General features: G+C 37.5%; 1 protein-coding gene across 2 annotated transcripts in view; it reads left to right on the forward strand.

Moving 5' to 3' along the window:
* The window catches only part of atp6v1h (ATPase H+ transporting V1 subunit H), a 53,596-nt gene that overhangs the window by 3,484 nt on the left and 37,437 nt on the right, over nucleotides 1-12,675 (forward strand). For both annotated transcript variants that reach the window (XM_077229732.1, XM_077229731.1), the window contains exons 3-6: nucleotides 3,149-3,248; nucleotides 3,523-3,612; nucleotides 7,157-7,270; nucleotides 11,021-11,125. In XM_077229732.1, the coding sequence (XP_077085847.1) occupies nucleotides 3,149-3,248; nucleotides 3,523-3,612; nucleotides 7,157-7,270; nucleotides 11,021-11,125 (409 nt within the window). The remainder of the gene's footprint in view (nucleotides 1-3,148; nucleotides 3,249-3,522; nucleotides 3,613-7,156; nucleotides 7,271-11,020; nucleotides 11,126-12,675) is intronic.

A 12,675-nucleotide genomic window follows, 5' to 3' on the forward strand; every position in this document is an offset into this window, starting at 1 on the left:
ACTGTTGACCTCGGGCTACTTAGCCCCAGGTAATGGCTCAGGGCGAAGTCGCTAACTAGTAGCACGGCGTTTTAAAATGGGTTCCCACTGCGTATAGCTACGTAATACGAAGTGAACGTTCTCGAAAGGGATGTAATCTTGAGTATTGCGTAGCCTGCCATGCTATTATGCTTGGCTCAGGTGCTGTCGCTTCAGTCGATTTTTATCCTGATTCTATGGCGAAATGGTCTGCTTACATAGGCATAAGCCACGCCCATTCTGGCGGGTTCTGACGCGCCCTGGGCACGAAGCGACCCGATTGGTTTGCTCGTCTCAGCCGCCTCGCCATAAGTTCACGCAGTTGCTGCTGCACAGCCAATGAGCGAGCTAGATGCTCTGTTCTGTCCTCGCTGTGCAGCTGTACTGCGTTTTAAAATAATGGCTTCAATATTCTCGAAAAAAGGAGTTTTCCCACTGCGTATAGCTACGCAATACTCGTTCCCTACTCTTAGGGAACCGAGGTTACATAAGTAACCGAGTATGTTTGTTTTAGTAACTTTAGTAACACTTTATTTAAGGGTTGTCGCTATTAACTAGTTGCTTCTTAGCATGCATATTAGTAGGATATTGAATGTACTTATAAAGCAAATATTAATACCTTATTCTGAATGACCTTATTCTACATCCCTTAAAGGTGCTCTAAGTGATGTTGGGTGACGTCACTTCATGTTGACGTTCGAAGTATTGTCAATCAAAACGAAGGCTAGCTAGACCCTCCCTCCTCCTCATCCGCGCACTAATCCCCCAAACCCCACCCCCAAACCCTTCTTGTCGGTTATTGGCTTGAACAGTTTGTTATGTTTCGTGGTGCGGTTTAGCCCAGTTTGTTTTTGTTGCCTGGAGCCTGGGGTGTCTGCAGAGACCGCGTTTTTTTACAATGTTCAGGGGACAGGGAGCTAGTGGATAGTGAGGAGATGTTTGCTGTATGTGACAAAAAATGTTTTGGCCTAAAAAACGTGTGACATCGCTTAGAGCACCTTTAATCCTAATACCTAGACCCAAATGCTTCAAAAACTACCTTACTAACTATTAATAAGCAGTAAATTAGGAGTTTATTGAGGCAAAAGTCGTAGTTAATAGTGAATATTTGTTCCCCATACTAAAGTGTTACAGTAACTTCTACCATTCAAGTTTTTTTTTTATTCTGTTTTTTTTAAATCTATAATTTTTTTATTCAGCACCTGATGCATTAAATTGATGAAAAGTGACAAAGCTATTAAATTGTTACAGAAATTATATTTATATATTTCAAATGTTATTTTGAACTTTATTCATTAAACAAATTTCATCCACAAAATTAAGCAGTTATTGCTTAATTTAAAAATAAGTGAAATTAAACTATTTTCAACATTGATAATGATAAATCTTTCTTGAGCACCATATCAGCATATTAGAATGCTTTCAAATGGAGCATGTGACACTGAAGACGGAAATAATGGCTGCCAAAATATAATCTTTGCCAACACTGGAGTGAACTGCATTATAAAATACAATACACACATTTCTGAATGCATATTTGTCATTTTAACAGAACTTGGGGCTGGTGGTGCTTTAGACTTTGGTCATTCAGTGTTTCTGTAAAAATAAAAACTTACAATAATACTGATGATAATAACACTACTAGTTCTACTACTGATATCAATCATATAAAACACTAAGCTCTGATGAGCTCGGTCAATAAAAGTAAATCACGTTGTCTGCGTTCGCTCAAACTTATTTGCTCAAATCAAAACAGGGACCGTAATATGTGAGCGCTTGTACATTTGTTCCGCCCACTACCGAAGAAACCAGCGGTGGCATTCTGCTTGTTCTTAAAGGCTGAATAATTCCAAAATACTGGAAAATACAACAAAGAATATAATTTACATGTAGTGAAAATTTAGTCACATATGCAAGAGATTTACTCGCATTGTATAGGGTTGTCACAGCTATTTAAATTGTAATAATATTTCACAATATTACTGTTTTACTGTATTTTTGATCAAACAAATGCAGCCTTGCTGAGCATAAAAGACTTCATTCTATAACATTGTTTTTTTAACAAACTCTTACTGACCCTAAACACTTGAATGGTAGTGTTATATTTTTGTGTTGTATTATAGTTATTTTATTCTGCTATAAACCAGGCAACTAAATAGTTACAGAAATGTGAGGACATTCAAAATTCAGTTAATGTGAGGAAACGAGAAACCGGTGGATGGAGGAGCAAGGGTGTAGCCAGGAGCCTGGGTCGGAACATTGGCGACGAAACAGACTTGGTGCTGGGCAACGTGCCTTGGGTAAACTGCGTCACTAAAAATAGAAGGACCTAATCGCAGCAGTTGTTTTATTAAACACAAACTCAAAATATCAAAAACTTAGAAGTTTCAGAATATTTACACAAATCAAAAGAACAACCACTAAACATTGACGAGATCGGAAAAAAGGAATAACTGAAATCAAGCTCTATATATACAAACGTTAACAAAGAGAGAAAATGAGAAATAGGTTAATCAAATTAATCTAACAATGAAAAACCATACCAACTACCAAGTCCACTCAAACTCAGACATAACATGATATTATGATAATATGTCTATAGAAAGGCAATTGCACGAGTATGCTTGGTTGTTTTAATTTTTTACAGTTCAGAGAGTTTCATGGTTTTCTTATATTATTGCTTCATGTAGTTTTTGAAGGAACAAGGCAGAGCACAACAAAATGTATTTTAGCAACATAGAGGAAACAGTTACAGTTCTTATATTGGATCTAATAATTAGACGAGTATATTTTTGATCTGTAATAGCCTGAAATTATACTGAGATTTTTAATTCACAATGACAATTGTACGTGATCAATAGGACAAGTGACCGGCGTTTTATCAATGACCACCAACCATCAGCCCACCCTTATTATTGAGTCCTGCAAACTCTCCACAAATGAAAGAAACATGGTGTACTTTTGTGGGCTCTTGAGAACGAATATATTGTCTATTGGACAGATTAAAACAATGTAAAAAGCAGGTGAGAGCGAATATGCTGAACGAATGTGAATAATTGATGCATTTTGTTAAATTGCCTTTTGTTGAGCTTACCTCCCTTTAGTCAATGGTGAGTTTCATGCTTTTCAGGGGCCAAATGATCTCAGCCGAGGACTGTGAGTTTATCAAGAAGTTTGAGGTTGCCATGTCTGAAGACAAGCAAGCAATTCTGACAAAAGAAGGACATCAGGTTCATATCACATTTTTGGATTTGTTTTGCCCATCACACCTGTTTAAACTTGAAAGAACAATGTACCACATTCATTTTGCGTAACAGAATGACAGAGCTTTAGATCATTGCTTGTATTGTTATTTTTGATAGTTTTGAGAACACAGACCTTATATACCCTTTTAAATAAAATAAAGTTTTGTAAAAATGACTAGACTCACATAGGGTCACATGTTGTTGTATTTCTATGCAATTCTATAGATTTAACTTTTTCTCCTAACATATTTTCTTGTAGTGTGCAAAGACCTTCCTCAACCTTATGGCTCATATATCTAAGGAGCAAACAGTTCAGTACATCCTGACCCTGATTGATGACACGCTGCAGGTAAAAACATGTTCCATTTCAGAGATGTAAAAAGTTCAAATCTAATGTCTGTTTTCTCATAGCCCGTCAGACTTAAAGTCCCCCTGTGGTGAAAATTATACATGCACCGATTACAATTTTTCAGGCCGATTCCGATTTTTCACGAGTTTGGCCTGCCGATACCGATTTTAGCCGATTCCTATTTCATTTTTTTCTAACCACTTTACAGCAAACACAAATATTAATTTTCTATCTTTTCTTTAATAGAACATTTTACATAGAACATAGAACATTTTTTGAACAAATTAAATAAAATAGAACTATATAAATTATTACTCCTGGTGTGGGAAATTCACACATATCTAAGTGCAGTGTTATGGTATGGAAGAACCATTTTCACTTCCAATATTCAACAAAAAAAAAAGTGATATATTTGACTTATTTAGGAAACTAAACTTCTGTACGAAAACAGGTAATGGCAATAAAATAATATATAAATAGCAAATTAAAATAAATACAGCCTTGCAGTATAAAGATATTTCTTAAAACACACACACACACACACACACACACACACACACACACACACACACACACACACACACACACACACACACACACACACACACACACACACACACACACACACACACACACACACACACACAGGCCTATTGCAGTCAGTTGTAGCCTACATCAATGGCAAGTTTTATTTCGCAAACAGTTCTTCTCTCTCTGCCACATGTCCAGCCAGTCTAAACAAGCGCTAAGCTCTGGCAAGTGGAGCAAGTGCAGGGAAACGATTGGGAAATTATAAAAACAAGTTTAAATGGGTACATTTTTTATAAATATTTTTGAGTCTTCATTTTCTTTTCTGACACAGCCTACTCCAGTTCTTGTTAAAACACACCAAGACATGCAAATTCTGTGCATTTTGGGCACTTTTTGGGTGAAATCATATTTATTTTGTCCAACAAAAGTGTGCTTTCACTTAAATTGAGCGCAAGCAGTGCAGCAAAAAGACTCCGCACCGAAACCCCCGCTTCAACGTTGATCATCACGCGACGCTCCTGCTCGACGCTTACGCGCTGCTCCTGCTCGCGGTGTGAATGCACTCATTGATTAACATGCACGCCGGGGAAAAAACTGCGATGCTCACGCTTGCGGTGTGAAACGGCCATAATTCACGAGGTTTCCTACAGGTACGTTCCGTGTGCACGTGTGAAGTTGTTGCGCGATGTTTATCATGCGCCACCCGAGTGTTTGACCGGCATAAAATCGGAATATGTCTGACTGACCGGCCGGTCGCCGATCATGGCTGATCACATGAAAATCGTCCAATTCCGATCACCAGCCGATCAATCGGTGCATCTCTAGTGAAAATCAAGTTTTTAATGTATGTGGTGTTTTTAATATGCTTTAAGACAAACATTGTGCAAATTCATAAGTCAGCACTATTCCAGAGTATTTTCTCTTTAAAACTAGCGATCTGGGTGGATCTCTGAGCTTGTTTGAGTGAGTGGAGGTGGGCTAATTTGCTTATTTATAGGATACGGTATACTAAATGAAGCAAGGGTGTAGAGTTATATTGAAGCTTTTTTTAAAGCATGAAGACATTTTTTTTTTCTCAGGAAAAAAAACTTTAAATATGTCATTTTGGTCGTCAAAGATGAGTTTTAAGGGATAAATTATTGACTACAGGGGGACTTTAAAGCCCGGGACACACCAATCCGACGGTCGGCCGTCGGGCATTTTTTGTGCGTCGGCTGACTGAAGCCTAGTTCACACTACATGATTTTAAGCCCGATTTAAGCCCGATTTGCAAATCGTTGAGCTCGCCGACACGTCAGGGTGTTATCGCGGGGGATTAGCGGGCGATGAACGCTCGCCAATCTGTTAGTATGAAAGAGCCAACAACGCATCAAAGACGCTCGCAGACGCGTCGCCGAGCCTAGAAAAATATCTAGCATTCTAGATATCCAGAGCTGTCGCACGACTCAACCTCACTGATGTCATGAGCAACAGCCAATCAGAGCAAGGCATGGGTTGAGGTCACCGGGTAAATACGCGGGTAAATACACGATTTTTGCCGTCAGCCAAACATAAACATGCAGCTACATCTCCGATATAAACATGCTGTACTCACCTCCAACTCTCTCTGTAGCACAGACAATCCCTGCTGTTCTCGTATGCGGATCCACTCGCCCATACTCTCTTATTTTTTCTTTTTTGCGTTTTTTTTCTCAGAGCAAATCATCGCGCAAACAGTTTGCAGCACTAGTTTCTGTCTGACGTCCATATTCGCGGCCGTGTTTGTGTTCTTCTTCGGCGCGCGTGCAGTTTCGCCTCATGTCCGGTTCGCATGATTTTTCGTGACAAAACGTGGTTTGTAGACAAGATAGAATTGTTGGGTGACAGAGTTGTTGTCAACTCGTGTAGTGCGTTACCTCCTGTTGCGGATCAATCACGTTGTGTCGTGTGGTCTGAACAGCTCAACAACTTGAACACTCCTGATTTCACAGAGAGCAAGTCATGTAGTGTGAACCCCACAGTTCAGCCCGACGTTTTAAAATCATGTAGTGTGAACTAGGCATTACACGCAGACGCAGAATGCGCATTCTAGCTGACGTGCAGCTCTACCCCCCCCCAACCCCCACTTATAAATTAAGTGTTAATTTATAACACATAAATTGACCCTGTATTATTTCAGTTAAAAGGTGTAGTGTATTGAAATGACAAATGCAGACAGTTGCATGAATATTTCTATGACATTTGCTTTTGGTCTCTTCACAGCCTTGGTCTTGCAAAAATGTCAAGTCCTCAAGCTGATTTTGAATTATAATGTCACGCAGTAAATCCTCCTTTAGCTTAGCTTATTCCCTGTATATTTTGTCAATATTATCTGTTAAGTTTGTGCAGATAGATGGCCTTCATAAAACCCACTTTCAGTTGCTTATATGGAGCCTGCGGTTCTGTGTACTGCAGCATCTATACTGAGAGTTTCTGTATTCATACAATGACTCGTCATCTCACAACTCATTTCGCCTATGCCTCTATGATGACATCTTCTATTCTTATGCAAAGTGGTTATAATTTTAAAACCATGATAAACAGGCTAATCTTTCCATTTTAAATATCAATTCATTTTATAAATGTGTCTGGGGAAATGGAAGGAATGAACATTCTGTCTCACCCTGCATGTGCTGTTTTATCAAGTATCTTATACATGATTTTTCAAGGACACAACATTGCTACCATGCATAGCTCATGCTGTAGTACCAGTGAAATCGAGGTACACTTTGGAAAATAAATATTCAGATTACCTAAAATAATTTGACCAAGTTTTTTTTTTAAATCAATTTTTTTATATAAAAGTAATAAAAAAATAAAACTCATACAGGAAAGCACAACTGATGAAATGCACTGGTGTGTCATCACTTACCTTTTTTAATGTCCATTTGTGCAACTTCTATATTAAAAGATGTGTCTGGGATAATTTTTCTATACTCACTCACCTTTTCTACTTAATTTGTTGCAATAATGGGTCTTTTGCTCTACCATGCAGGAAAATCATCAGAGGGTGAATATCTTCTTTGATTATGCCAAGAAGACTAAGAATACAGCCTGGTCATATTTCCTTCCAATGCTGAACCGTCAAGACCTCTTTACTGTTCACATGGTAAGTTGCTATCAGACAATAAATATCTTAATATTGTCACCCTGGAATATGGCCACGATTTGTCCTCCTAAATTGTTGTTTAAGAAATTTAAAAGCTACACACTCCCATCAGTTAGGGTTAGAAGAACTGTTGCCAAACAAATAGAAACATAATAATAACTTCAATAATTATCCAATCATAGACTCTTAAGCATTTTCCTATTTAAATCCAAACAGGATTTTTTTTTGGCCTGGCAGTGTGTATTAAAATAACAACAATTATTTTAAAATTTTAAGAATCTTTCACATTTTCATACCCCAAACTTTAAACAGCTGTTCTAGGTAGAGTATTTAATAATTGTCAACTTTTTTACTGAAGAAAGTGCTTTATTACAAAAAAAAAAACAAAAAAAAAACAGCAGCAATATTAATGAAATAATTTTTCATTCCAGTGAAATTAATTTAATGTATTTTAAGAAGCTCCTTTGACCACATTTTCTTCTGTAAAAGAAAAGTAATTTCTACTACAAGCACAACAGGAGCTTAAATTTCACAATTAATTTCAGGAATGTGTAGATGGTGTTTACTGATGGTTCAGCTGCATTTGCAGGGTTTTTCCTGCGTAGAGAATTACGAGGTGGTCGCCTCCGTCAAATTTCGTGCCACTTCAGTTCTTGACAAAACTCGGACAGACAGTCACATGCTCAGATACACGGTTCTGTTGCGGGTTTCCCGGCCTTTCCAATTCTTAATTCCAATTCCTGTCCATTCTCAAACTGTATAGTTTGCCGATAGTGCTGCGCGAATCATAATCCGTGGGTCGGGCGGGCCAAGTAATAAAAGCATAACATTCCAATTAATCGAGAGTGGATGACCGATAAATCATTATAATGTGTTGAGTTTAATAAAGACACGGAACTCTCATCACGGTAAAACGCAATGAACATGCGTCACTCTTTTACTTTCGTTTTCAACAACGTAAATCTCTTCAGGGAAAACCAATCAAGGAAACCATATCAGGGCTCGACCGGGCCACATGTGTTTTTTTTGAAGGGACAAGTGAAAGAGATTTATACTTGCCCAACCGGACAAATGCCCTGATTAAAAGAATTTTCAGTATAAAAAAAATAAAATATAATTAGGTTATTTGAATGGATAATATCGGATTTAATTTAATTTAATGTAAGTGGCGATTGATAGTTGATAATAATATAGGCCTACCTAATGTAGGCCTACTGACGGTAACAAAGTTGCGCTGTTGAGGCTCGCTCAGTTATTTATAACACACGACCAGAGTGCTGTTTTCCTGAATACCATCACGATTGAAACCGAGAGACTGATTTCATTGTAGTTCAATAAACAAAGTTAAAATTAAGTCACTTACATTTTAGAAGCAATGACTGTTTCAGCAGCGAAAAAAGTTCCAAACAAAGATCACAGCAGAACAATAGCGCATCTCACAGGAACACTCAGCCATGTTTCATTACTGAATGATTCAGCGTTTTGAACGCATCGGTTGAGTCAGATTTAATTACCCATTCATAAACTGCCTAATTCTGAATAAATCAGCCATTTGAACAAATCGTTTGAATAAATTACTCAATGACTCATTCATTAAGATTGTTGCCTGCCGCCATCTACTGGCGGTTTAGTTTCAAAGTATCATTCTTTTCAACATTCTTTATTTGTATGTTCATAAAAATATTTAAAACAATCTCATAGTCTCATTTAATACAGTTGTAATTTTTCAATGTAAATTATTTAATTTGATTGGTAACAGTCTAGTGTCTTATTATTCTAATTGAATGTATTGATCAAATTTAAGAATTTGAAATGAAAGATGGAGCATAGTAGCCTGGCAAGCAAGACCTATCAAGATGTTAGGTCTGGGAACTCACAATTGGCATACCTCAACCCGAGGGGCGGGATAAATAGTTGTCTTTCAAATTCCCTCCGCACGCAATAGGACAGCGCTACAACCAACCAGAGCAACGAACGGCTGTGGCTGAGTGAGTCCCATGCGTTTTCCACCAGCAGAGCTAGTTGATAGGCCTATATTAAACTTTTGCCATATCTAATCGTCAAAACTCCGAACACATCTTCCTTTTTTTAAGAATGGCTTAAGTGACGTTCTCTTAACTCCAAGTCATCCAGAGTCGCGGCCAAAGCCGATTCGAAAGACCGCTATTCGCCAGCATCATCTTCTTTGTTTTCAAGTAGCAGATCACCTATGGAAATCACGCGGAACCGTCACAACTCTGTCGTCATTATGTTAAGCCCGCCCACCCACCAACTCTATACACGATGTGATTGGCCTGACCAGATTTTGGTTTTTCCAGCTCGAATACCAACGAGCTGGAATACTAGAGTTGCTAGACCACACTTTGCTGCAAAATATTTTTTGCTGCCGCTAGGGTACGTCTAGATTTCTAGGCTAGGATCATAGCCTACATTTAATAAAATTAGGGAAAAAATTACCTTTTATAAAGGTAAAAAAAAACCACACCCCTCTAGAGGTACCGAGCTCCACCCACAAAAATGCTGTGGGAAACACAGTAGGCTATATGATGGTCTACGAAAAATACTTATTTAATTCTTATTATTAAAATACATGATCAGGATTTTACCACCTCCGTCTCTTTTTGAGCCAGGAAAATCCTGATTTGCATAACAAAGTCACTGTAGAATGTGGACCAATATCACACAATCATTTTCCCTTGGGAAAAAAAATGTTTCCAAGCAATTACTGAACTGAAGTTAGCTTTTCTTCCCTTTTCTCTATACTTACTAAACAGATCGACCAAAGAGGAATCACCAGTTATTACTAATTTGAGGTGTTGTCTGAGGTGTGCCAAACAGTATTCTTAGTATTACATAATATCATAGTGATTTGTTCTTAAAAGCAACTTGTACATCAATCCAGAACTGCACATTCAGGCCATTACATGTAAACCTTTTGTTTGAGAGCCCATAGGTAGAATGGGTACATCAATAATTCATCAAAGAGATTTCCATGCTTAGTTTTGAACATTCACTCAAAAGCAAAATGATTTCCCAAGATACTCTCATTTTAAGGATACATACTTCACACACAGAACAGCATGAAGTCGTCACAGTTTAATTAGCCTTCAGCCAGACGGCGGTCGCAGGGTGCTGAACTGCGTAAGGATGGTATTGATTCCCCTTGCCATCCTCACCTCAGCTCTTAATGAAATACTCTGAAGTTCCCCTTTTGCATGGCAAGCAGAGTAAATGTCATGTCTTCTGGAAACATCAGAATGGCTCTGAATGCATTCATTATCATTGTGCACACACAGATGTAGGGAGCGAAAGAGCCCTCAGTGAATCAACTTACCTGTCCAATCATTTTAGCATATTCTGCAACAGTTGCATATTCTGAAATGTTCATTTCGGATGTTTCATTTCAGGTTGAATGTTTCAGATGGATCTAGACAAAGCAACACTCGCCATTACTTATCACAATTGGAGCTGTTAATTGTCCTTAATGCAGAGAGAGGATAGTAAATGATGGGGAGAGAGAATGAGAGCAGGATTGGGAAATGTTATAAGCTCTGTTCAAGCTCTATTCAAACTCTATTTGTTTTCATGACCACTGCTCATTGTGCCCAAACAAGTGTGCTAACCACTAGTCCACAGCCCCAACAAGGCATTTTTTAATATTCTTATGTTCAAACATCTGTATGAAAGCCACGTTTAATAGAAATACATTTTTCCAAGCACTGATGTGACATTTCTCTTCTCACCCCCCAGGCTGCGAGGATTATAGCCAAGCTGGCTGCCTGGGGACGTGACCTGATGGAGGGCAGTGACCTGAACTACTACTTCAATTGGATTAAGACCCAGCTCAGCTCTCAGGTAGAAAACAAAGAGATTCCATTCTCAATTCAGCAGACCTTCTCTCCAACCAATTTAAGGTTTTACAATTATGTCATAATTTCCTCACCCTCATCTCATTCCAGACCCGTATGACTTTCCTTCTTCATTGGAACACAAAAGGAGATTTTATACAGAATGTTAGTGACTGAGAGCCTCAGTCACTTTCATCCAGTGAATGTGAATGGAGTTTGCTGCTGACATTCTGCTTAATGTCTCCTTTTTTGTCTGATGGAAGAACGAAATGTATACAGGATTGGAATGGCATGAGGGTGAGGAAATGATAAGAGAATTTTTTCATTTTAAGATTTTTTTTACATGACATTTGAAGATATTTCATTGTTTCTTTTTAAAGTTCTTATTTTCAAATGAAGAACGCTCTTGCTACACAGACAGCTCTCTATTTTTTTTAAAGATCTTAACCTTATCTAAAAAATCTGCTTCTACTGTCAGTCACTGAAAATAACCTACTGTATCTGGATCTTTGTGCATTACCAGTGTTGCCTCTGTGCCTTATGATGTAAATTTTCCTATACAATGAAACTTCAAAAGATGCCATCGCTTTCTTGTTTTCAATCATCTTCCTTTCACTGGAGTGTGAAAGGCAAGCAGAGACATAAAAGAATTTGTGATGTGTCAAAGCACTGGCCATGTGCTGTTTTCCTTTTAAGTTTTTTGTTAGGTTTTAAAAAGAAAGCCTTCATATGGAAGAAGGCTGTTTGTGTCAGTTGTTTAGTTTATTAACTTTATCAGTAACATTTACAAATTAAGTATTTCTGTTGTATCAAGGCCAAAGGTCTGAGATCACATTATAAAATTTGGGATTTAAAATCTAATTTATACCTGAAAATAAAGAGAAACTTCTAAAACGTCAAATAAATTAAGAAATATTGGATTGAGCACCATATCTAGATTTGTTATTAAACTGGGTTGAATGTAAAACCTGGAAATATCAAGGACTTTTAAAGTCGTCCTTTCTAGGCCTGATAAAGTCATGAATATTTGCATTATTAGTATTATTATAGATATTAATATTCTAAAATAATAATTAGGGCTGTTAAAATTAACGCGTTAACGCATGCAATTAACTTTAACGCAGTTTCGAGCCATAGTGACGTCCAATATGTGAGCATTTGAGCATTTATTGAGTCATTTGTTTTCACTGAATTGTTTCAACTGGTTCACAAATTTGTCTGACTGATTCATTGCCGAATAGTTGTTTTTTTTTACATTATATAAAGAATACTTATCTAGAAGTCACATCATGCCTGGAAAAATCATTGGAGAATTGGTAAAGAAAATAGGCAGTCAATCTGATTAAAGAAAATTCTGAAAATGTTTCATTATAAAATATTTAAAAAAATATATAATTGTGTATTTACAGTATATAATATAATAAACTGATTGCAAAATACAAGCATTTTCACTAATGATCTCAGAATTTTGGAGCCCAACCATTTGTCAAGCAGCACTTGCACAGGAACGAGCGCATTTGTATGTACTCTGTCACTCCTCGTATCCTGCATGTACAC

This window comes from Siphateles boraxobius, unplaced genomic scaffold, assembly GCF_051911475.1.
Source record: "Siphateles boraxobius isolate OS27281-9 unplaced genomic scaffold, OSU_SipBor_1 1, whole genome shotgun sequence".
Classification (NCBI taxonomy): Eukaryota; Metazoa; Chordata; class Actinopteri; order Cypriniformes; family Leuciscidae; genus Siphateles; species Siphateles boraxobius.